At 44.2% G+C, this 27648-nt stretch overlaps 1 protein-coding gene across 3 annotated transcripts in view; it reads right to left on the bottom strand.

The window, feature by feature from the left end:
• LOC118373808 (CTD small phosphatase-like protein) overlaps window positions 1–27648 on the bottom strand; it is a 60901-nt gene that overhangs the window by 20710 nt on the left and 12543 nt on the right. For 2 of the 3 annotated variants that reach the window (XR_008076704.1, XM_052476004.1), the window contains exons 2-4: window positions 4519–4676; window positions 3970–4002; window positions 916–1017 (exon numbers count right to left, since the gene is read on the bottom strand). Coding sequence is in view for 2 of the 3 variants with exons in the window: in XM_052476004.1 (XP_052331964.1) it covers window positions 916–1017; window positions 3970–4002; window positions 4519–4676 (293 nt within the window). In the remaining variant the exon portion in view is untranslated. The remainder of the gene's footprint in view (window positions 1–915; window positions 1018–3969; window positions 4003–4518; window positions 4677–27648) is intronic. The other variant, XM_052476006.1, reaches the window with a different exon arrangement.

The following is a 27648-nucleotide window of genomic DNA, read 5'->3' as shown; positions in this document are numbered from 1 at the left end:
ATTGTAGTTAATTACCACGTTTTATGCACTAAACTATGTAGAATTTGGCTCCCTACTACATCGCACAGTTCAGGCTGTATCTGATCAATCTCGAGAGAAAACACTGCAATGCGCGTACTAAGCTCTCAGGAAGAAAAACAAAAACCAAATTGAATTCAAATAATTGAACCGACATCTGTCAATTAGTTGTTTATTAAAACGCGAAAAATGAATGGCTCAGAACTAAGTACTTTACAAACACACGGTCTAATGTACGTGTAACCCTACATGATTACAATGAACAGACGGAGGGAGAGCAGTGGATCTAGGGGAACTCAAAGTAAAGAGGAAACTGTAGGTTAAGTCTACACATTATGACAAAGGCAAGATGAGCCTCATTCAACATACTATTTATTTGTATTTAACTAGGCAAGTGAGTGAAGAAACAAATTCTTATTTACAACGATGGCCATACCGTCGGCCAAACCCGGATGACGCTGGGGCCAAATTGTGCGCCGCCCTATGGGACTCCCAATCACGGCCGGTTGTGAAACAGCCTGGAATCGAACCTAGGGTGTCTGTAGTGACGCCTCTAGCACTGAGATGCAGTGCCTTAGACCGCTGCACCACTCGGGTGCCTATGAAGGCTGATGAGGGTAGAATTAAAGCGGAAATCGTGTAGCAGTCTGTGCAGCAGACAGACAGGCATGAATTCAGGAGAAACCAATTAGATAGCTCTTCAAAGCGTGATGGAGTCTTGAGTGAGAGGCCAGCCCAGCCACTGAGCCGAGTACCAAGTTCAACTTTGTCTCAGAGGAAAATTGGTTTTGCAGAGATAATCTAACTTAAAACATGAAAACTGTACATTGATAATACCAGCCTACCAGGGCTTAATTACATTTTTTTTTTAAAAACATGTTATTTTTTTTTTTTTACCTTGAATGAGCTGTGTACCAATGTCTCATCCAAGTCGATCACTACACACTTCTTCCCATAGTCTGATATGTTCATCTCTGGTAGGAGGAATTTGGCTGGAGGCTGAAGGAGAGAGAGAAGATATTATATGTTAGAGATGGAGGTAGAGGTAGAGAGATGGGGGTAGAGTAGAGAAAGAGAGGAGAGAAAGAGAGGAGAGAGGAGAGAAAGAGAGGAGAGAAAGAGAGGAGAGAAAGAGAGGAGAGAAAGAGAGGAGAGAGAGAAGATATGTTAGAGGAGATGGAGGTAAAGAGATGGGGGTAGAGTAGAGAAAGAGAGGAGAGAAAGAGGAGAGAGAGGAGAGAAAGAGATGAGAGAGAAAGAGATGAGAGGGAGAGATGAGAGTGCATAATCAACACATTGAGATATCATTAGTTAAATGTGTGAGGCAGGGTGGATTAGCAGCCCAGTGTTAATAGTGAGTCTGGTGTTTCCCATAAAGAAAGATTAACGGAGAGAAACATGAACACTAGCTAACACTGTGCTGGAACGGTCTGCTGGTTCTCTCTTCTGAACAGATCGGGTCTACATCGAACAGAACCAACAGACACCACGAAGGACTGAAGCTACCCATCCCTGCCCGGCATCATCTCAGAACAGGAATCCCATCATCTCTGTCCTTCCCTCCCAACACTAACCAAGTGTAATATATATATAGTGTGTTTAATCCCTCCAGATTTCTGTCTAATCTGAAGAGATTAAAGTTAACTTTCACACATTCTGTCAGACAGTAACAGGTCATGTTGTGGTCAACCAGTACAGACCGAGCCTGTGTTCCATTTCTCTCTTTTTGTCGTTATTGTTTTACATTCCAGATACAGTGCACTACTTTTAACCAGGGTCCTCTTGTCAAAAGCAGTATACTTTATAGAGAATAGGGTTTAATTTGAGACACATCCAGACAGGACTACTTTCCAGAAAAATCACAGTCTGTCCTTCACAGGAACACCAGATCAATGTCGCTAACTGAAACATTTCCCATGTGGACCTGAAGTGCTATGGAAAACGGAAGCCCTCCGTGATGGTGATAGTGAAAAACGGACATGCAGCAGATCTAACCTACTCCATAATTTTTTTTTTTTTTTTAAAGGGGTAGACTCAGCAATAGGAGACGATAATACACACAGTGACCACGGCAACTAGTTCCCTCTGTTCCCTGCCTCGAGGCCGAAGCGGAGTCTAATGTTTAATGGACTTAGGCCTTGGGTGTCATGGTTCAGACACAGACTATGGTAGGTGATCTAGCCGGTGTTTATCTTTACTTGCTAGATAACGAGCTCTTTTCTAATACCCTCATTAGCTAAATGGGATCAATCACATCCTACTTTCCATGAGAGCAGAATCTATGGTTGTATCCCGAATAGCACCCTGTTCCCTAAGTAGTGCATATGGCTCTAGTCAAAAGTAGTGTGCTATGTAGGGAATAGGGTGCCGTTTGAGATGCAGCCGTAGACTACAAGAACCAATGGGATTGAAGCTCTCACAGAGTAAGCCCATGTCTGTAAGGCAATAGCAGAAACTTTTTTATTTTCATAGTACATTGCTTGTGCACTATGAGTGGCGCAGCGGTCTAAGGCACTGCATCTCAGTGCGAGTGGTGTCACTACACACCCTGGTTCGCTCCCAAGCTGTATCACAACCGGCCGTGGCCAGGACTCCCATAGGGCGACGCACAATTGGCCCAGCATCGTCCGGGTTAGGGGAGGGTTTGGTCGGGGTAGGCCGTCATTGTAAAATAAGAATTTGTTCTTAACTGACTTGCTTAGTTAAATAAAGTTTCAATATATAAAATGTATTAAGTGCAAAATGTAGCATAAACCTCATTGTAATCAGACAGTGTGATTTAATTATAATTTTCTTCAGCCATGTGCCTTACGGAGGGGCAAACATGTCACCCCTACAGCTACTTTTACTGTCAAAACTTATTCAAGAGGCTTCGTAGTGGCTTCTTCTATGGCCTCTTCTTGACTTTCTACATAATTGATAGGCAGGCTGTCTAGGAGGTTCAGTTATGTTGTTTACCTAGAGAGCGTCTCATTCTGGTCCCAACAGATTATTACGTTGTCTGTCGTTGAACCAAATTAAAGAGAAGTAGTAGAAACAACACGTCTCTAAACTGGCTTTAGGAGCAATCCAGGAAGATTGGTCAGGCTGGCAGTTAGTGTTGTTAGGAAGCTTTTACAAATGCAACCAAACCACTTGTATCACTCATGCAGGAGACGCAATAAGCTTGAACACTGTTTGATTGCTTTTACGAACACCTAAAATTAAACCCACCACCATTCAGATAAGAGGACTTCAGCGCCCCCCCCCAAAAAAAAATAATAATACAATTGCGATTTGTGTAGCAAAATATTTCAATTTGAGATCAAAACACTTAGAATAGAAATAGAATGATGGTTCTAATGTTATGGTTGGAATACAATGGGCATTTGGAATGCAGTTTTGTTGGCATGACAACGGAAGTAAGGGAGGAGAATGGTTGTGAGAGTAGGAACCAAAGTGTTGGTCAGTGTTTCACCATGGGACCCTAATTAGATTTAAATAGACAGGTACATTCAGACAACAAATATTTGCCTTTTCCTCTCAGATTAAGAACAAGCTGTTGCACAAACAATGCTGATATTCCACACCACTGGTACCGGCCTGTAGCAGAGCAAAAGTTTACTAGCAAGATTTGTCCCATCTCAGTGGATTTAGCTAGCGATTAGCATTAGGGGCTAACACACATTTTTTTTTGGCACATTTGCAGCTTAATAATGCAATTTTGATTCAAATGTGATTAATCGTGCAGCCCTACCTAGAGCCAAGACATTCAGAGCAGATACAGAGCCAAATCTTAGACTTGAGATCCATGTGCCTATAAGTCACATTTATCTCATTGGACAGCAATGAGTGACTTAATGATTTACATGATAGTCAGTCAGTGTTAGGATCACGGATCTTAAGTTAGGATTCAGCCACTTAAGGACTGAGCGGCCACATGCAGAAGGAAAGATAAATAGTGATACATACACTAGGGATAGGAATAACCTCGACCTGGTCAAACTAGACAGAGAGAGAGAGAGAGACAGAGAGAGAGACAGAGAGAGAGACAGAGAGAGAGACAGAGAGAGAGAGAGAGAGAGAGAGACACGGACAAAGAGACACAGACACAGACAAAGAGAGAGAGAGAGCGAGACAGAGAGAGACAGCGAGACACAGAGAGAGAGCGAGACAATGAGACAGAGAGCGAGACAGAGACAGTGAGCGAGACAGAGACAGAGAGCGAGACAGAGACAGAGAGCGAGACAGAGACCGAGAGCGAGACAGAGACCGAGAGCGAGAGACAGAGAGAGTGAAACAGAGAGAGACACAAAGAGAGAGCGAGACAGAGAGAGAGCGAGACAGAGAGAGAGAGAGAACGTCACAAACATGGAAACATAACAGTCAATGTTGAAAGATTCTGGAGTTCTTCAAAGACACTTCTCTTCTTCATTGTTTATCCGACTGTTTAGAAGTATCGTGTGTGTGTGTGTGTGTGTGTGTGTGTGTGTGTGTGTGTGTGTGTGTGTGTGTGTGTACCTTTGGTTGTGTCCCATTCTCCTCTGGTGCTGGAGGCAGGGAGGTGGTTGTGTTGTTGGAGGCAGGAGGCTCCACATTGTAGTTCCTAAAGCAACAGAAGAACGTACTGAAGATGCCTGGACTCCTCTGCTTCTTCACACTGCTGTTGGACTGGGAGACTGGAGGGGGAAACAGAGGAGAGACGTTAAAACATTAAGAGTAAAGAAACAGAGCTACTGAAAATGCCTGGACTCCCCTGCTTCTTCACACTGCTGTTGGACTGGGAGACTGGAGGGGGAAACAGAGGAGAGACGTTAAAACATTAAGAGTAAAGAAACAGAGCTACTGAAAATGCCTGGACTCCCCTGCTTCTTCAAACTGCTGTTGGACAGGGAGACTGGAGGAAGAAATATCTTGCTGTGTTTTTGTAAATGCAAATCTAAAATACTTGTTATTGTAATTTCTTGCAAAGTCTCAGACTAATTTTGTGCTTCAGTTACACTTCTCCACTCAGATGAGAAATCTTTGCTGTGGTTTTCAGACCAATCAAAAGTCCCACATTCATGAACAGGCATTAGATCAGCAGACAGCGCTCTTGACTGATGGCAGCGAGAAAATGGCGATGGTTTTAGCAAGTTTAAATCCACCAGTACCTTCAAGCAAAACATTAGGAAATGTAGCTGGCTACATTCTTTTCTGTGGTAAACATAAAAAAATCTGATGGCCGTACATCATCTTTGTAAAAAAAAAAATATCTTGCTCTTTCATTGTATGCTAATTTACTTATGTGTGGCTGCTAGCCAAATAGCGTTGCACTTCTGTTGTCATCTGATGAAAACTACGCTATTTTCTGTATAATTTTTAGCATTCATTTATTTACTTGCCCGCCCCATATCGCTCTATAGAAAGCAACAACAAAAAACACTTGCCTTTAAATATAAAACATAGGTGAAATGGTTTAAATTAGAGGTCGACCGATTAATCGGAATGGCCGATTAATTAGGGCCGATTTCAAGTTTTCATAACAACCGGAAATAGGTATTTTTGGGCACCGATTCTTTCTTTTTTTTACACCTTTATTTAATCTTTATTTAACTAGGCAAGTCAGTTAAGAACACACTCTTATTTTCAATGACGGCCTAGGAATGGTGGGTTAACTGCCTCGTTCAGTGGCAGAAAGACAGATCTTCACCTTGTCAGCTCGGGGATCCAATCTTGCAACCTTACAGTTAACTAGTCCAACGCAATAACAACCTGCCTCTCTCTCGTTGCACTCCACAAGGAGACTGCCTGTTACACGAATGCAGTAAGCCAAGGTACGTTGCTAGCTAGCATTAAACGTATCTTAAAAATAAAAAACAATCAATCATAATCACTAGTTAACTACACATGGTTGATGATATTACTAGATATTATCTAGCGTGTCCTGTGTTGCATATAATCTGACTGAGCATACAAGCACCTAAGTATCTGACTGAGCGGTGGTAGGCAGAAGCAGGCGTGTAAACATTCATTCAAACAGCACTTTCATGCGTTTTGCCAGCAGCTCTTCTTTGTGCTGTTTATGACTTCAAACCTATCAACTCCCGAGATGAGGCTGCTGTGACCGAAGTGAAATGGCTGGCTAGTTAGCGCGCGCTAATAGCGTTTCAAACTTCACTCGCTCTGAGCCTTGGCGTGGTTGTTTCCCTTGCTCTGCATGCGTAATGCTGCTTAGATGTGGTGGCTGTTGTCATTGTGTTGCTGGTTCAAGCCCAAGGAGCAGCGAGGAGAGGGACAGAAGCTATACTGTTACACTGGCAATACTAAAGTGCCTATAAGAATAGTCAATAGTCAAAAGGTTAATGAAATACAAATGGTATAGAGGGAAATAGTCTTATAATAACTACAACCTAAAACTTCTTACCTGGGAATATTGAAGACTCATGTTAAAAGGAACCACCAGCTTTCATATGTTCTCATGTTCTGAGCATGGAACTGAAACGTTAGCTTTTTTACATAGCACATATTGCACTTTTACATTCTTCTCCAACACTGTTTTTTGCAGTATTTAAACCAAATTGAACATGTTTAATTATCTACTGGAGGCTAAATAGATTTTATTGATGTATTATATTAAGTTAAAATAAGTGTTAATTCAGTATTGTTGTAATTGTCATAATTACGAATACAATTACAAAAACATTTTTTTCATGTTTTAAATATTTATTTATATATTATTTTATTATTATTTTTTTTTTTTTAATCGACCGATTACATCGGTATCAGCTTTTTTGGTCCTCCAATAATCGGTATTGGCGTTGAAAAATCATAATCGGTCGACCTCTAGTTTAAATCAATGAATAACTCAACTTCATTATTGAGCAGAAGTATAGCACTCTGGGAAAATAAGAGCAGAGAGAAATACTAATGAATGATATATGAATGCACATAGCTGCTTTCCTGCAACCAAAAATAACCCGTGTGATGAAGGTAACACACAACCCGTGTGATGAAGGTAGCACACAACCCATGTTATGAAGGTAGCACACAACCCGTGTTATGAAGGTAGCACACAACCAGTCTGATGAAGGTAGCACACAACCCGTGTGATGAAGGTAGCACACAACCCGTGTGATGAAGGTAGCACACAACCCGTGTGATGAAGGTAGCACACAACCCGTGTTATGAAGGTAGTACACAACCCGTGTTATGAAGGTAGCACACAACCCGTGTGATGAAGGTAGCACACAACCTGTGTGATGAAGGTAGCACACAACCCGTGTGATGAAGGTAGCACACAACCCGTGTGATGAAGGTAGCACACAACCCGTGTGATGAAGGTAGCACACAACCCGTGTGATGAAGGTAGCACACAACCTGTGTGATGAAGGTAGCACACAACCCGTGTGATGAAGGTAGCACACAACCCGTGTGATGAAGGTAGCACACAACCCGTGTGATGAAGGTAGCACACAACCCATGTTATGAAGGTAGCACACAACCCGTGTGATGAAAGTAGCACACAACCCGTGTGATGAAGGTAGCACACAACCCGTGTGATGAAGGTAGCACACAACCCGTGTGATGAAGGTAGCACACAACCCGTGTGATGAAGGTAGCACACAACCCGTGTGATGAAGGTAACACACAACCCGTGTGATGAAGGTAACACACAACCCGTGTGATGAAGGTAACACACAACCCATGTTATGAAGGTAACACACAACCCGTGTGATGAAGGTAACACATAAACCTGTGTGATGAAGGTAGCACACAACCCGTGTGATGAAGGTAGCACACAACCCGTGTGATGAAGGTAGTACACAACCCGTGTTATGAAGGTAGCACACAACCCGTGTTATGAAGGTAGCACACAACCCGTGTGATGAAGGTAGCACACAACCCGTGTTATGAAGGTAGCACACAACCCATGTTATGAAGGTAGCACACAACCCGTGTGATGAAGGTGGACACACAACCCGTGTGATGAAGGTAGCACACAACCTGTGTGATGAAGGTAGCACACAACCCGTGTGATGAAGGTAGCACACAACCCGTGTGATGAAGGTAGCACACAACCCGTGTGATGAAGGTAACACACAACCCGTGTGATGAAGGTAGCACACAACCCGTGTGATGAAGGTAGCACACAACCCGTGTGATGAAGGTAGCACACAACCCGTGTGATGAAGGTAGCACACAACCCGTGTGATGAAGGTAGCACACAACCCGTGTGATGAAGGTAGTACACAACCCGTGTTATGAAGGTAGCACACAACCCGTGTTATGAAGGTAGCACACAACCCGTGTGATGAAGGTAGCACACAACCCGTGTTATGAAGGTAGCACACAACCCGTGTGAGGAAGGTAGCACACAACCCGTGTGAGGAAGGTAGCACACAACCCGTGTGAGGAAGGTAGCACACAACCAGTGTGATAAAGGTAGCAGAGTAGTGTAGTAGCTGTTGTTGACCCTGGTCTGACAGACTAAACCACTGATCAGAAAATAACCGGTGACATCAGCCACACATAGCCTAGCTGTAGACGCTCTCTCCCGCTTGTTCGGTCTCTTCCCGCTTCCCTGCCCCCCATATCTGTCTCTCTCCCTCCCCATATCTCTTCCCCTGTCTCTACCCCCCCCCCCCCCCTCCTCTCTCTCTCCACAGCCACGTAAGTCAGTCAGTCTGACCCGGTAGAACCAGCCTATACAAGGCAGCATTCCTCTCCCTCCCTCCTTCCCTCTCTCCCTCCCTCTCCCTCTCTCTCTCTCGCCCTACTCCCTGCTCTCCTCCACCCCCCCCCCCTCTCTTCCTCCTCCCCTCCCACTGGAGCGAGAGCTGCGGTCAGTCCACCCACGCTCACACACCCAGTCAACCGCCCCTCAACACTCCCAGTCAAACTCACCTCCTACGCCCCTCAACCCCTCCCCCCCTACCTCTCCGCGGGCCAAGCTGCAACACCAGAGCCAGTTCAGGAGGGTGCAACGTTAGTTACATAATGTTCAGAAGATAGAAATGTATTGTGTCACTCACAGTTAGGTCTTGGTAACGTCCCAAACCGCACACTATTCCCTATATAGTGGCCTACTTTTGATCAGAGCCCTATAGGTGTGTGGGTAGGCCACTATGTAGGGAATAGGGTACCGTTTGTGTACAAACGCGCACAAAGCCATCCCGCCCGCCCCCACTTAAGCCAATCAGATCACGTCTCCCTGTTCCTACTCCCCTCCTACAAGCAGCAGCTCAATGAGGAGTCACTAACACAGTGAAAAGTGAGGCGCTGGACAGAGACAGACAGACTCACTGCTGCAGGACTGAGAATAATGATAGGAATATTCTGGATGGGTCCTTCACCGGGACTCACCGGTCAATACTGAGGAATATATATATATATATCGTCAGTCACAGGCTTCATTAGGAAATGTGTTGATGTTGTACCCACAACAACGCGGTCATATTCCAACCAAAAACCCTGGACGAACGGAGATATCCGTACAATGCTGAGAGCCCGTACTGCAGCATTCAATGTCCGCGGTGGTGAAGACGGCCCAGTACATCACTGGGACCGTGGCCCTACAGCGGGTGGTGAAGACTGCCCAGTACATCACTGGGACCGTGGCCCTCCAGCGGGTGGTGAAGACAGCGCAGTACATCACTGGGACCGTGGCCCTCCAGCGGGTGGTGAAGACAGCCCAGTACATCACTGGGACCGTGGCCCTCCAGCGGGTGGTGAAGACAGCCCAGTACATCACTGGGACCGTGGCCCTCCAGCGGGTGGTGAAGACAGCCCAGTACATCACTGGGACCGTGGCCCTCCAGCGGGTGGTGAAGACAGCCCAGTACATCACTGGGACCGTGGCCCTCCAGCGGGTGGTGAAGACAGCCCAGTACATCACTGGGACCGTGCTCCCACCCATCCAGGACATCTACTTGAAACGGTGCCTAGGGAAGGCCCGCAGCATCATCAAGGACCCCACACACCCCAGCCACAAGCTGTTCTCTCCCTTACCGTCAGGCAGACGGTATCGGAGCATAAGGTCTGATAGAAACAGTCTCTGAGCCTGTTGGTATCTACAAGCCATCACACTGCTGAACACTTGAACTGGACTGACCACCTGCTTTGATTCTCCACAACTTAGCACACACCCACACTACTACTATACTCTTATTATACTGCTCAGTTTATACACTGCCCCCAATCCCCCCTTCACCAAAACACATGTAAATAATGAGACTATAAATTGTGTCTTCCTGTATTATATTGAAATATTTATTCTATTCTACTGAGCCATTTACTTTATGTTCGTATACTTATCTTGTATTATTTCATATTGTTGTTGCATTGCTGAGAAGGAACCTGGAAGTAAACATTTCATTGGATGATGTATACCATGTGTATCCCGTACACACAACTAATACAAACTTGATTTGGGACGCGGACAGGATGTCAGAGCGTCTGCTAAATGACTTAAATGTAAATGTAAAATGTCAAATCACCATCACTTCACCTCTAAAAGGATTGGCGTAATCTTCTGAGAGGAAAAAAAATACATTATTCCAATGGATTCACATTATTAGGGCAGAGAGCAAACAGATACCATGATGACATCCAAGTTGCAGGAGTCTCTCCCTCTCTCTGTATGTATGTATGTATGTATGTCTCTATGTATGTATCTCTCTCTCTCTGTATGTCTCTCTCACTCTCCCAGTCTGTATGTCTCTCTCTCTCTCTCTCTCGGTCTGTATGACACTACCTGTTTGTCTCAAATTCTCTGACTGTCTCTCTCACACTGTCTCACTCTTCTCCATCTCTCCCTACCCTCTCATTTCATCATCCTCTCTTCCTCTCCCACGCTCTCGCTCTGGCTTCCAGTCAAATGAATGACTGCTTCTCTCACTTCAGTATGCTGGGTATTTAAATCTCTCCTTCAATCTAAGACCGACACAGCGAGAGAGAATTAACGAACTAGCCTAGGCATCCATCGATGACAGAGCTGGGCTATAGAGCAAGATTAGTGCCTGACCGATATGGGATTTTTGTATCCGATACCGATTTTAGAGTGGAATATTCACAGATACGCAATATATAATATAATAATATAATATATGCCATTTAGCAGAAGCTTTTATCCAAAGCGACTTACAGTCATGTGTGCATACATTCTACGTATGGGTGGTCCCGGGAATCGAACCCACTACCCTGGCGTTACAAGCGCCATGCTCTACCAACTGAGCTACAGAAGGACCAATATTTCGTATCATGATAGAAAACTTCAAACCAGCTAGGTCACCCATGATACAAGTCCGTATTCGATGTCCATCCATGTTCTGAGGACGTTGGGAGATGTGGAAACCTGCTACTAAGGGGGCAACAGTGAGCGCTGTTACCTTCTAAGTAGGTTTTGGTTTACTAGGGCGTTGTGGACGGGGATGGGCGTTGCTAGGGCGTTGTGGACGGGGATGGGCATTGCTAGGGCGTTGGGGATGGAGGACGGGCGTAAGCATCCTCTTTCCGATTCCGAAGGTCGTTTAAGTTTTTTGTTTTAAGCCGACCCCAAACCTTAGTTAACGCTTGAACTAAACTTTGGCAAATTTGAAGTCTGAGAAACGTCTAATAGTGACGTGAGACAGAGCTAATTGCTTAAAAATAGACCTGTAAAAACAATCCTCAGAAAGCTGATTTCTCAAAATTTGAGGAAAGAACGTTAAAATGTAACCACCATATAACATTTAACATTTACATTTAACAGCCCCACAAACGCTATATTTTTCAATGGACAAACTGTTACTCTTGTGAAAGGAGGATAAACAAACTGAATCCAGCCCCAAAAAATGCCTAGGATCTGAAGACAGCTGCCTAATGCAAGTCAGCTGGAAAACAACGACATAGCTAGATACTAATACACTGAAAATGTGTCCTGTGTTTTGATACCAGATACCAGTTGGTGGTTACTACTGGTACCTGATCTGAGGCGAGAAGAAATCGTCCGCCACATTTTGGTGTTGTGGTTTAAGGGCTCAGAGTGACGTCCACGTACTCAAGACGGCTCAACCAATCACCCGACGGGTTCTATGAAATTTCCCGAGAGACACAGTTAGCCTTCGTCGGTGAGTCATCAGTGGGAAGCTGGAACACCACTAGTGAAGGAGCCATTTCTATATATATATATAAACATCCACCTCGCCTCCTATAAACATCCACCTCGCCTCCTATAAACATCCACCTCGCCTCCTATAAACATCCACCTCGCCTCCTATAAACATCCGCCTCGCCTCCTATAAACATCCGCCTCGCCTCCTATAAACATCCGCCTCGCCTCCTATAAACATCCGCCTCGCCTCCTATAAACATCCGCCTCGCCTCCTATAAACATCCGCCTCGCCTCCTATAAACATCCGCCTCGCCTCCTATAAACATCCGCCTCGCCTCCTATAAACATCCGCCTCGCCTCCTATAAACATCCGCCTCGCCTCCTATAAACATCCGCCTCGCCTCATATAAAACATCCGCCTCGCCTCATATAAACATCCGCCTCGCCTCCTATAAACATCCGCCTCGCCTCATATAAAACATCCGCCTCGCCTCATATAAACATCCACCTCGCCTCCTATAAACATCCGCCTCGCCTCCTATAAACATAAACATCCGCCTCGCCTCCCATAAACATCCGCCTCGCCTCCCATAAACATCCGCCTCGCCTCCCATAAACATCCGCCTCGCCTCCCATAAACATCCGCCTCGCCTCCTATAAACATCCGCCTCGCCTCCTATAAACATCCGCCTCGCCTCCTATAAACATCCGCCTCGCCTCCTATAAACATCCGCCTCGCCTCCTATAAACATCCGCCTCGCCTCCTATAAACATCCGCCTCGCCTCATATAAAACATCCGCCTCGCCTCATATAAACATCCGCCTCGCCTCCTATAAACATCCGCCTCGCCTCCTATAAACATCCGCCTCGCCTCCTATAAACATCCGCCTCGCCTCATATAAACATCCACCTCGCCTCATATAAACATCCACCTCGCTTCATATAAACATCCACCTCGCTTCATATAAAACATCCACCTCGCTTCATATAAACATCCACCTCGCCTCATATAAACATCCATCTCGCCTCATATAAACATCCACCTCGCCTCATATAAACATCCACCTCGCCTCATATAAACATCCACCTCGCCTCATATAAACATCCACCTCGCTTCATATAAACATCCACCTCGCCTCCTATAAACATCCACCTCGCTTCATATAAACATCCACCTCGCTTCATATAAACATCCACCTCGCTTCATATAAACATCCACCTCGCTTCATATAAACATCCACCTCGCTTCATATAAAACATCCACCTTGCTTCATATAAAACATCCACCTCGCTTCATATAAAACATCCACCTCGCTTCATATAAAACATCCACCTCGCTTCATATAAAACATCCACCTCGCTTCATATAAAACATCCACCTCGCTTCATATAAAACATCCACCTCGCTTCATATAAAACATCCACCTCGCTTCATATAAAACATCCACCTCGCTTCATATAAAACATCCACCTCGCTTCATATAAACATCCACCTTGCTTCATATAAAACATCCACCTCGCTTCATATAAAACATCCACCTCGCTTCATATAAAACATCCACCTCGCTTCATATAAAACATCCACCTCGCTTCATATAAACATCCACCTTGCTTCATATAAAACATCCACCTCGCTTCATATAAACATCCACTGCGCTTACATGGCTTGCTGAAATGACATGGAACGACCCACATACTAAAATTAGGCAGTTCTGTGCTTCCTATGTATGAATCATCGCAATGACATCACACAAAAACTAACATCAACCAGGACTTCCGGCTCTGCTCAGTCCACTGCATGGCTCCAAATATAGCCCACAGCTGGGGGAGGATGCAGTGCGCACGCGCGCACACGCACACACACACACACACACACACACACACACACACACACACACACACACACACACACACACAAGCGAGGAAAGGAACTGTCCATTACTGTTGCCTACCTATACAAACTGAGTTGGTTTATGCTGCTGGATGCTTTCTGTATGGAACTCGCTTTGTGCACAGGTGCATTGTCATACTGAAACAGGAAAGGGCCTTCCCCAAAACTGTTGCCAGAAAGTTGGAAGCACAGAATCGTCTGGAACGTCATTGTATGCTGTAGCGTTAAGCTTACCCTTCACTGGAACTAAGGGGCCCAGTCCGAACTATGAAAAACAGCCCCAGACCTTTATTCCTCCTCCACCAAACTTTACAGTTGACACTATGCATTCGGGCAGGTAGCAATCTCCTGGCATCTGCCAAACCCAGATTCATCTGCCGGACTTCCAGATGGAGAAGCGTGATTCATCACTCCAGAGAACGCTTTCCACTGCTCCAGAGTCCAAAGGTGGCGACTTTTACACCACCCCAGGCGAAGCTTGGCACTGGCTCATGGGGATCTTAGGCTTGTGTGTGGCTGCTCGGCTATTAAAACCCATTTCATGAAGCTCCAGATGAACAGTTCTTGTGCTAACGTTGCTTCCAGAGGCAGTTGGAACTTGGTAGTAAGTGTTGCAACTGAGGACAGAGGAGTTTTACAAGCTACGAGCTTCAGCGGTCCCATTCTGTGAGCTTGTGTGGCCTACCACTTTGCAGCTAAGCCGTTGTTGCTCCCAGACATTTCCACTTCACAATAACAGCACTTAAAGTTGACCAGGGCAGCTTTAGCAGGGCAGACATTTGACAAACTGACTTGTTGGAAAGGTGGCGCCCTATGACGGCGCCACGTTGAAAGTCACTGTGCTTTAAAGTAAGGCCATGCTACTGCCGAGGTTTGTCTATGGAGATTGCATGGCTGTGTGCTTGATTTTATACACTGGTCAGCAACGGGTGGGGCTGAAATAGCCAAATCCACAAACTTGAAGGGGTGTCCACATACTTTTGTATATATAGTGTACATGAAAATACACACAATTGAATTCCAATAAATTATGCAAATTAACCTATTGACCGATAAGCATGATGGTCAAATGTATTTCCATCAACTAATATTTTGAAATTGGATTGTTTTTTTTCTCACGATCGACTTGTCATTATAATTTTTGGGGCCAAAAGCTGTCAAAAGATTGGGAGAATGTCATATGGTCAGATGAAACCAAAATATAACTTTTTGGTAAAAACTCAACTCGTCGTGTTTGGAGGACAAAGAATGCTGAGTCGCATCCAAAGAACACCATACCTACTGTGAAGCATGGGGGTGGAAACATCATGCTTTGGGGCTGTGTTTCTGCAAAGGGACCAGGATGACTCTGACAGACTAAAAGTATGACAGTGTGTGGAACATCCAATGTGCAGGAATGAATTCAACCACTAAATATAGACCTCAAACAGCATAGACTGTTTCAGTCTCTCACTAAAAGACTTCGTATAAACAACATAACCACGTATCTTGGACCTTGACAGTGAAATAATTAGTCAAACTGCACTGGAGAGCACAAATAAACAATCACTTGTGGTCCAGTTGCTCTGGAAAGCAGACAGCAGCTTGTTCCATTCAACACTAAACTGTTCACACACACACACACACAAAAATAAGGCATTAGGGAATGGGTGCAACAACAGCTTCGCATGGTCTACCCATTTCAGGAGAATGTGTTATTCCAACTCCGAAGCAGCTTGCCAACCAGCCCGCCTCTCTGTCAGAAGACCTGTGTGTGTGTGTGCGCTACGTGCGTCGCAGTCCAGACTCGTGGGTGGGTTTGTGGTTGTTGACACATCATAAGTGTGCTTGTGTAAGATTTGGGATGTCCTTCCCCTAGTCCACACAGACCAGTCCCGATGTCCTTCCCCTGGTCCACACAGACCAGTCCCGATGTCCTTCCCCTGGTCCACACAGACCAGTCTCGATGTCCTTCCCCTGGTCCACACAGACCAGTCCCGATGTCCTTCCCCTGGTCCACACAGACCAGTCCCGATGTCCTTCCCCTAGTCCACACAGACCAGTCCCGATGTCCTTCCCCTAGTCCACACAGACCAGTCCCGATGTCCTTCCCCTGGTCCACACAGACCAGTCCCGATGTCCTTCCCCTGGTCCACACAGACCAGTCTCGATGTCCTTCCCCTGGTCCACACAGACCAGTCCCGATGTCCTTCCCCTGGTCCACACAGACCAGTCCCGATGTCCTTCCCCTGGTCCACACAGACCAGTCCCGATGTCCTTCCCCTGGTCCACACAGACCAGTCCCGATGTCCTTCCCCTGGTCCACACAGACCAGTCCCGATGTCCTTCCCCTGGTCCACACAGACCAGTCCCGATGTCCTTCCCCTGGTCCACACAGACCAGTCCCGATGTCCTTCCCCTGGTCCACACAGACCAGTCCCGATGTCCTTCCCCTGGTCCACACAGACCAGTCCTGATGTGCTTCCCCTAGTCCACACAGACCAGTCCCGGTGTGTAATCTAAATTCAAAGATTTTTCAAAGATGACAGTGAATGTTCGGAGTAGGCTACGTATGCAGTGCTGTTGAAGTATCCACATCAACATAAGAACACAAGGGCCTATTTAAAACATGGCTAGTCATTATTAGCCTGGTTCTGTATGGAATACAGGCATATTATGGGACACAGGCCATGTCAATATCTTTATTTTAATGTTATGCACAGTACCAGTCAAAAGTTTGGACACAGCTACTCATTCAAGGGTTTTTCTTATTTTCTACATTGTAGAATAATAGTGAAGACATCAAAACTATGAAATAACACACATGGAATCACGTAGTAAACAAAGAAGTGTTAAATCTAAATATATTCCATATTTTTGATTCTTCAAAGTAGCCACTCTTTGCCTTGATGACAGGTTTGCACACTCTTGGCATTCTCTCAACCAGCTTCATGAGGTAGTTACCTGGAATGATTTTCAATTAACACGTGTTCCTTGTGAAAAAAAAGTGAATTTGTTGAGCCAATCAGTTGTGTTGTGACAACGTAGTGGTGGTATACAGAAGATAGCTCTATTTGGTAATAACAGATTGACTGCAGTACCTCCAGAACTAGCGTTACAGTGTATTTGGAAAGTATTCAGACCCCTTCACTTTTTCCACATTTTGTTACGTTACAACCTTAGTCTAAAATGGATTAAATAAAGAAATACCTTATTTACATAAGTATTCAGACCCTTTGCTATGAGACTCTAAATTGAGCTCAGGTGCATCCTGTTTCCATTAATCATCCTTGAGATGTTTCTACAACTCAAGGCTCCTGTCAATATAAGGTTCCACAGTTGACAGTGGGTGTTAGAGCAAAAACCAAGCCATGCGGTTGAAGGAATTGTCCGTAGAGCTCCAAGACAGGATTGTGTCGAGGCACAGATCTGGGGAAGGGTACCAAAACATTTCTGCAGCATTGAAGGCCCCTAAGAAAACAGTGGCCTCCATCAATCTTAAATGGAAGGAATTTGGAACCACCTAGACTCTTCCGAGAGCTGGCCGACCGGCCAAACTGAGCATTCAGGGGAGAAGGGCCTTGGGCAGGGAGGTGACCAAGAACCCGATGGTCACTCTCTGACAGAGCTCCAGAGGTCAAATTGAACTTTAATTGTCACATGCTCCAAATACAACAAGTGTAGACTACCGTGAAATGCTTACTTACAAGCCCTTAACCAACAGTGTAGTTCAAGAAGAGTCCACTGTGGAGATGGGAAAACCTTCCAGAAGGACAACCATCTCTGCAGCACTCCACCAAATCATGCCTTCATGGCGTCACGTCTGGAGGAATCCAGGCACCGACTCATCACCTGGCCAATACCATCCCTATGGTGAAGCATAGTGGTGGCAGCATCATGCTGTGGGGATGTTTTTCAGTGACATGGACTGGGAGACTAGTCAGGATCGAAGGAAAGATGAATGGAGCAGTGTACAGAGAGAGATCCATGATGAAAACCGGCTCCAGAGCGCTCAGGACCTCAGACTTCCAACAGGACCATGATCCTAAGCACATGGCCAAGACAACGCAGGAGTGGCTTCAAGACAAGTCTCAGAATGTACTTGAGCAGCCCAGCCAGAGCCTGGACTTGAACCCGATCTAACATCTCTGGAGAGACCTGAAAATAGCTGTGCCAAACTTGTGGAAAAAGTCAAGGGGTCTGAATACTTTCCGAAGGCCACCATACCCCAGCCCCCTAGCACCATACCCCAGCCCCATACCCCAGCCCCCTAGCACCATACCCCAGCCCCCTAGCACCATACCCCAGCCCCATACCCCAGCCCCCTAGCACCATACCCCAGCCCCCTAGCACCATACCCCAGCCCCTAGCACCATACCCCAGCCCCCTAGCACCATACCCCAGCCACCATACCCCAGCCCCCTAGCACCATACCCCAGCCACCTAGCACCATACCCCAGCCACCATACCCCAGCCCCCTAGCACCATACCCCAGCCACCATACCCCAGCCCCCTAGCACCATACCCCAGCCCCCTAGCACCATACCCCAGCCCCCTAGCACCATACCCCAGCCCCTAGCACCATACCCCAGCCCCTAGCACCAGCCCCCCTAGCACCATACCCCTGCCCCCTAGCACCATACCCCTGCCCCCTAGCACCATACCCCAGCCCCCTAGCACCATACCCCAGCCACCATACCCCAGCCCCCTAGCACCATACCCCAACACCAACAGGATAGTTAGCCTATATTTAGATGGACACCCCAGCCAGCCTGGCAGGCAGCAGCAGCAGCTTTAACAGTGGCTGTAGAGTAGACAGAGAACAGAAGGACACTTGTGTTGACGGCAGCCGGGAGAGCAGAGGTGGACTGAGGCCAAAGGTGGTGGCCAATTCTGTTCCTGGCAGTTGGTCTGGTGCTTCTTCAGCCATTAACTTTAGTCTACTTTATTCATGTTAGCTTACTAACCAAGACTAAAAAAAAAATATTGCTTGGGATGTGCATCACAGTCAAATCAACTGCTTGAAAAGGTAAGAAAATGACATTTTATATAGTGAGGCACTCATTGGTACAATTCAACACGACGAGATATATTTCTCATGCATGTGAAATCTTAACCTCAGATACAAAAGTTAGAAATCAGACATAACCTACGCAACACAGGGGACAACAACAGTCCCTTCACTCCAGGGTGGGCTAACACATGGCCCTGCAGGCAAGGTTTGACTCAAAACATGTAATATATATTAAATATTTTCTAGGGGTAGAAAAATGAACTTGGTATACTATAAAATGACTCAAACCAAATTTAAACTATGTAGAAACTGTGTATAAATAATAATTGACAACCTTTTAACACCCCTGCTCTATGCCCTGCCTCTGCCAGATGTTCCATTGGCGTGTCCAGTCTCTTCTGTCCAGATTTTCACAAAACGTACAGCAGTCTGTAATCATTGCTCAGATACAATCCTAGTTGCAATGTTAATGTTTGCGTTGGCACCATGAGGAACTGTTCTGTGTGACTCATTCAGTGCGAGAGAGAGAGAAACCGAGAGCGAGCATGGGTGGATAGGAGAGATATGTTGGATCAGAGAGAGAGAGAAACCGAGAGCGAGCATGGGTGGATAGGAGAGATATGTTGGATCAGAGAGAGAAACCGAGAGCGAGCATGGGTGGATAGGAGAGATATGTTGGATCAGAGAGAGAAACCGAGAGCGAGCATGGGTGGATAGGAGAGATATGTTGGATCAGAGAGAGAAACCGAGAGCGAGCATGGGTGGATAGGAGAGATATGTTGGATCAGAGAGAGAAACCGAGAGCGAGCATGGGTGGATAGGAGAGATATGTTGGATCAGAGAGAGAAACCGAGAGCGAGCATGGGTGGATAGGAGAGATATGTTGGATCAGAGAGAGAAACCGAGAGCGAGCATGGGTGGATAGGAGAGATATGTTGGATCAGAGAGAGAAACCGAGAGCGAGCATGGGTGGATAGGAGAGATATGTTGGATCAGAGAGAGAAACCGAGAGCGAGCATGGGTGGATAGGAGAGATATGTTGGATCAGAGAGAGAAACCGAGAGCGAGCATGGGTGGACAGGAGAGATATGTTGGATCAGAGAGAGAGAAACCGAGAGCGAGCATGGGTGGATAGGAGAGATATGTTGGATCAGAGAGAGAAACCGAGAGCGAGCATGGGTGGATAGGAGAGATATGTTGGATCAGAGAGAGAAACCGAGAGCGAGCATGGGTGGATAGGAGAGATATGTTGGATCAGAGAGAGAGAGAAACCGAGAGCGAGCATGGGTGGATAGGAGAGATATGTTGGATCAGAGAGAGAAACCGAGAGCGAGCATGGGTGGATAGGAGAGATATGTTGGATCAGAGAGAGAAACCGAGAGTGAAGGAAGCAGAACCGCAAACACAACCAGTGTGAGCAGCAGCATCACGTGAGCTCTGCTTTCAGCGGCCTGGCCTCAAATATGACAACCACGGAGAGACACTCCCTCTCCCTTCATCCCTCCCTCTCCACCAGCCTCTCAAACTCACCCTCTCTGGGTCAGTGCCATGGGGAGTTAGTGTCATCTGAGCCGGCTCTGCACTGAGAAGAGGGCCTGCTCTCCGACCTACTCATATCTAAACTATGGCATACAGACACTTCTTGTTTGTTACTTCAGTCAGACTCGGAACTGATAGTAGCATCAAATGACCCGTTGTGGGTGTACTGAAATTAGGGCTGGGTGATATATTTAACTAATTCAATTAATTTGAATCGCATTTAAAAACGCACGCACGCACGCACGCACACACACACACACACACACACACACACACACACACAAAGATGAGAGATCACTTCCTCCACTCTCACAAGTGGTTTCAACTCGCTATTTACATTTGAGGTTTGATCCAACAGAAAAATCAGTCATATGGACACAAACACACTGATATTATTTCATTGTAATAGAGAGGGCTCTAAAATCATTTAAAATATATATATTTGCTATCACAAAAAAATGAGGAGCAACAAATACAATGCAGGAACCCCAGAGAATAAGATTGTTTAAATTGATTGGGATAGAGCCTATATTGGGGCTATATGAATTTTTGCTAATTTTTGAAGGACATGTTGTGCCCTAGAAACAAACATGTAATACTGTAAAGACATTAATATATTATAAAAGCCTAAATATTGATACGAATACCTGTCATTGAAATTAGTCATTTGTAGCATGTATTGAGTTTTCAATATTTATTTCAAATCAGGTGATCGTCTGCAAATAAGTGTGGTTTATATTCATGTTTACCAATACCTGTTACGTTTGTGCCCCGTCTAATTATTTCTGCAAGCGGTTCAATTGCCAGTGCAAACAGAAGGGGGGAGAGGGGACATCTCTGCCTTGTGCCCCTTTCTAAAGCAATTTCATCAGATAATGTATTATGTGTATATCTTTTGCTTTAGGACATTTATAAAATATTTTTTCTAAAAATTTCTATTTCAGATGGAAAATTGAAAGCTTCCAAAGTTTTGAATAGAAAAATGCTATTCAAGACAGGCAAAGGCCTTTTCGGCATTAACAGCCATTATTGATAAATCTATATCTTGTTTTATAGCGTATTGTATTAAAACAGAGAACTTGTTTCGCGTCTATTTTTAATAAACCCTGTTTAATTTATATGTATCAAGTCTGGTAAGACTTGCCATTCGATTGCTTATGAGTTTTGTTATTATTTTATTGTCACAATTTATTCAACTGGGTTTGTAAACAGCAGGAGATTTTGCGGGTTTTAATATAATTGAAATAACCGTTTGATACATTGAACAAGGAACCACTGAATTGAGTGATGTGTGTAAATAGGGGAGCTACTTTGTCACAAATTGTTTCCTAGAATTCTATGGGAAAGCAGTCCAGGTGCTTTTCTCTGCACAAAAGTTTTTAACGGTGTCTAATATCTCTTCTTGGGTGATCTCTGTTTTCTGCGATGTTTTGTCTCCTGATAATTGCTTCAGGGTTGTCGAGTTCAAGAAAGCTGTTGGATTGGTCAGAAGACATTCTTAAAAAAAAAAATTACTCTCAGAATTAAAAGGAAAGTGTTACAACTTCCTTAGTCTGAAGGTGGTTTTAACCTTCCAGACTTGAAATTGTATCAACTCGCCACCCAGGGCTTTAGTAAAAATTCACTAAAGAGAAACCATGGCAATGGCATTTAACACCATAGTGCCCTCCAAGCTCGTCATCAAGCTCGAGACCCTGGGTCTCGACCCCGCCCTGTGCAACTGGACTTCCTGACGGGCCGCCCCCAGGTGGTGAGGGTAGGCAACAACATTTCCACCCCGCTGATCCTCAACACTGGGGCCCCACAAGGGTGCGTTCTGAGCCCTCTCCTGTACTCCCTGTTCACCCACGACTGCGTGGCCACGCACGCCTCCAACTCAATCATCAAGTTTGCGGACGACACAACAGTGGTAGGCTTGATTACCAACAACGACGAGACGGCCTACAGGGAGGTGAGGGCCCTCGGAGTGTGGTGTCAGGAAAATAACCTCACACTCAACGTCAACAAAACTAAGGAGATGATTGTGGACTTCAGGAAACAGCAGAGGGAACACCCCCCTATCCACATTGATGGAACAGTAGTGGAGAGGGTAGTAAGTTAAGTTCCTCGGCGTACACATCACATACAAACTGAATTGGTCCACCCACACAGACAGCATCGTGAAGAAGGCGCAGCAGTGCCTCTTCAACCTCAGGAGGCTGAAGAAATTTGGCTTGTCACCAAAAGCACTCACAAACTTCTACAGATGCACAATCGAGAGCATCCTGTCGGGCTGTATCACCGCCTGGTACGGCAACTGCTCCGCCCACAACCGTAAGGCTCTCCAGAGGGTAGTGAGGTCTGCACAATGCATCACCGGGGGCAAACTACCTGCCCTCCAGGACACCTACACCACCCAATGTCACAGGAAGGCCATAAAGATCATCAAGGATAACAACCACCCGAGCCACTGCCTGTTCACCCCGCTATCATCCAGAAGGCGAGGTCAGTACAGGTGTATCAAAGCTGGGACAGAGAGACTGAAAAACAGCTTCTATCTCAAGGCCATCAGACTGTTAACCTCTTGCTCCTACCTGACACGCAGGCGTCCCATCTAGACATCTGGAAATGCAAATGCGCTACACTAAATGCTAATAGTACTAGTTAAAACTCAAACGTTCATTAAAATACACATGCAGTGTATTGAATTAAAGCTACACTCGTTGTGAATCCAGGCAACAAGTCAGATTTTTAAAATGCTTTTCGGCGAAAGCATGAGAAGCTATTATCTGATTTCATGTAACACCCCAAAAGACCCGCAGGGGACGTAAACAAAATAATTAGCATAGTCGTCGCTACACAAACCGCACAAATAAAATATAAAACATTCATTACCTTTGACCATCTTCTTTGTTGGCACTCCTAGATGTCCCATAATCACTATTGGGTCTTTTTTTCCGATTAAATCGGTCCATATATAGCCTAGATATCGATCTATGAAGACTGTGTAATAAACAAAAAAAAATAGCGTCTTATAACGTAAAGGTAATTTTTTTAAATTAAAAAAGTTGACGATAAACTTTCACAAAACACTTCGAAATACTTTTGTAATGCAACTTTAGGTATTAGTACACGTTAATAAGCGACCAAATTTATCACGAGGTGATGTATGTTCTTTAGCTGTCCGTCTGGAAATAATGTCCGGGTAAATCTCAACCAAAATATCCGGTCGGAGACCTGAAGAACTGCGCTGCCTTGCGTCTGTTTGACCAAGAAACAAATAGTAGGCAAATGACAAGACTCTAGACATCGTGTGGAAGCTGTAGGTATTGCAACCTCAGCCCCATTAAATGTGGTTCACCTTTATCAATGGGTTCAAGTCGCGCATGGATATATTTTTCCATTTTCAGCGATCAGATTTTCCTGCACTTTTCGATGAAACGCACGTTCTGTTATAGTCACAGCCATGGTTTAACCAGTTTTATAAACGTCTGAGTGTTTTCTATCCACACATACTAATCATATGCATATACTATATTCCTGGCATGAGCAGCAGGGCACTGAAATGTTGCGCGATTTTTAACAGAATGTTCGAAAAAGTAGGGGGTAGGAGTAACAGGTTAAACAGCCACCACTAACATTGAGTGGCTGCTGCCAACACAGTGACTCAACTCCAGCCACTTTAATAATGGGAATTGATGTAAAATATATCACTAGCCACTTTAAACAATGCTACCTAATGTAATGTTTACATACCCTACATTATTCATCTCATATGTATACGTACAGTGCCTTGCGAAAGTATTCGGCCCCCTTGATCTTTGCGACCTTTTGCCACATTTCAGGCTTCAAACATAAAGATATAAAACTGTATTTTTTTGTGAAGAATCAACAACAAGTGGGACACAATCATGAAGTGGAACGACATTTATTGGATATTTCAAACCTTTTTAACAAATCAAAAACTGAAAAATTGGGCGTGCAATATTATTCAGCCCCCTTAAGTTAATACTTTGTAGCGCCACCTTTTGCTGCGATTACAGCAGTAAGTCGCTTGGGGTATGTCTCTATCAGTTTTACACATCGAGAGACTGAAATTTTTTCCCATTCCTCCTTGCAAACAGCTCGAGCTCAGTAAGGTTGGATGGAGAGCATTTGTGAACAGCAGTTTTCAGTTCTTTCCACAGATTCTCGATTAGATTCAGGTCTGGACTTTGACTTGGCCATTCTAACACCTGAATATGTTTATTTTTGTACCATTCCATTGTAGATTTTGCTTTATGTTTTGGATCATTGTCTTGTTGGAAGACAAATCTCCGTCCCAGTCTCAGGTCTTTTGCAGACTCCATCAGGTTTTCTTCCAGAATGGTCCTGTATTTGGCTCCATCCATCTTCCCATCAATTTTAACCATCTTCCCTGTCCCTGCTGAAGAAAAGCAGGCCCAAACCATGATGCTGCCACCACCATGTTTGACAGTGGGGATGGTGAGTTCAGGGTGTTGCTTTTACGCCAAACATAACTTTTTGCATTGTTGCCAAAAAGTTCAATTTTGGTTTCATCTGACCAGAGCACCTTCTTCCACATGTTTGGTGTGTCTCCCAGGTGGCTTGTGGCAAACTTTAAACAACACTTTTTATGGATATCTTTAAGAAATGGCTTTCTTCTTGCCACTCTTCCATAAAGGCCAGATTTGTGCAATATACGACTGATTGTTGTCCTATGGACAGAGTCTCCCACCTCAGCTGTAGATCTCTGCAGTTCATCCAGAGTGATCATGGGCCTCTTTGCTGCATCTCTGATCAGTCTTCTCCTTGTATGAGCTGAAAGTTTAGAGGGACGGCCAGGTCTTGGTAGATTTGCAGTGGTCTGATACTCCATCCATTTCAATATTATCGCTTGCACAGTGCTCCTTGGGATGTTTAAAGCTTGGGAAATCTTTTTGTATCCAAATCCGGCTTTAAACTTCTTCACAACAGTATCTCGGACCTGCCTGGTGTGTTCCTTGTTCTTCATGATGCTCTCTGCGCTTTTAACGGACCTCTGAGACTATCACAGTGCAGGTGCCTTTATACGGAGACCTGATTTCACACAGTTGGATTGTATTTATCATCATTAGTCATTTAGGTCAACATTGGATCATTCAGAGATCCTCACTGAACTTCTGGAGAGAGTTTGCTGCACTGAAAGTAAAGGGGCTGAATAATTTTGCACGCCCAATTTTTCAGTTTTTGATTTGTTAAAAAAGTTTGAAATATCCAATAAATGTCGTTCCACTTCATGATTGTGTCCCACTTGTTGTTGATTCTTCACAAAAAAATACAGTTTTATATCTTTATGTTTGAAGCCTGAAATGTGGCAAAAGGTCGCAAAGTTCAAGGGGGCCGAATACTTTCGCAAGGCACTGTATATACTGTACTCTATATCATCTACTGCATCTTTATTTAATACATGTATCACTAGCCACTTTAACTATGCCACTTTGTTTACATACTCATCTCATATGTATATACTGCACTCAATACCATCTACTGTATCTTGCCTATGCCGCTCTGTACCATCACTCACTCATATATGTACATATTCTTTATCCCCTTACACTTGTGTCTATAAGGTAGTAGTTTTGGAATTGTTAGCTAGATTACTTGTTCGTTATTACTGCATTGTCGGAACTAGAAGCACAAGCATTTCGCTACACTTGCATTAACATCTGCTAACCATGTGTATGTGACAAATACAATTTCATTTGATTTGATTTGGGTGCCAATATTGAAGATGCTCATTCTCATCCCCAGAATCTTTTTACGGGTCTGTTTTCAAAGGATAAAGCTAAGAACATTAACAACTTCATAGTTAAGAACACTATAACAATATAGAACACTATAACAAAGGATAAAGCTAAGAACATTAACAACTTCATATTTTAGAAAACTATAACAATATGGAAGAACATTTTACTGTTTAGACAAGAACCAATATCACTCCCTAAAAAAACTCAACCCCATCCTTTGATAGCTTTTCAGAATTTACGGATTAATTGATCCACATGGAAAACTAAAAGCATAGAAACTATAAATGACTTGGTTATAATAAATACATGTATTTCCATGACAAAATTAAAAAGCAATTTTGGACTGAGGAATGTAGATATTTTCAAATACATGAAACTTAAGTTTCATAAAGAAATGTTGATTTGAAATCTTTTGGACATCAGAGTAACCTTGAGGGAAAAGTGCAACCATGATGTTGCTTTACAACGGTACTGTGAAGCCTTATCTTGACAAAAAATATTATTATTTGTAAGAAAAAAAAATATCCCAAATTGCACAGTGGTCCAAAATAAAAATATATATTTTGGCGCATATGCAACCAAATTGTTTGCAATTTAACCTTTCTAAAGATACCCTGTCTCAACTCGTCAAATTGCAGAGAGCAGACACTACTAAAAACAGGAGTATCAATGAACATGATTCTGGATTATGTTCAGTTTGTCACGGGCTGCATTGTCGTACCATTGGCAGCATTTTAGCCAAAGAATGTTATACTAGCTGTCTAGTCTTTTATACATTTACAATAAGCATAAAACACAATTATAAGGAATTTGAAACTTCTTCTCTTTCTGAGAAATAAGATATTTTGATTTGAACATCTGAACAAAGTGGACAGGCTTAGCATGCTGTTCAAACAGTTGCAGACAGACAGAAGGGTGTGTTCATAATTATTAAACTGTTATACTTTGTTAGCTAGCATATAGATCCAAGTTGGCTAAAATTTAAATATAAAGATTAGCTGGCTACTCACTTGGACGTGGGCTTGTTCTTGAGAGATTGTTAATGAGACCTGTGTTCATGTTCTAGAATACCTACAATAAGTTAGTAATTATTAGTGAATGTTCTAGAATACCTACAATAAGTTAATAATTATTAGTGAATGTTCTAGAATACCTACAATAAGTTAATAATTATTAGTGAATGTTCTAGAATACCTACAATAAGTTAGTCATTATTAGTGAATGTTCTAGAATACCTACAATAAGTTAGTCATTATTAGTGAATGTTCTAGAATACCTACAATAAGTTAGTCATTATTAGTGAATGTTCTAGAATACCTACAATAAGTTAGTCATTATTAGTGAATGTTCTAGAATACCTACAATAAGTTAGTCATTATTAGTGAA

The sequence above is a fragment of the Oncorhynchus keta genome, chromosome 23 (genome assembly GCF_023373465.1).
Source record: "Oncorhynchus keta strain PuntledgeMale-10-30-2019 chromosome 23, Oket_V2, whole genome shotgun sequence".
NCBI lineage: Eukaryota > Metazoa > Chordata > Actinopteri > Salmoniformes > Salmonidae > Oncorhynchus > Oncorhynchus keta.
Note: the sequence above shows the minus strand (reverse complement) of the source record. Positions and strands in the feature narration are given on the sequence as shown.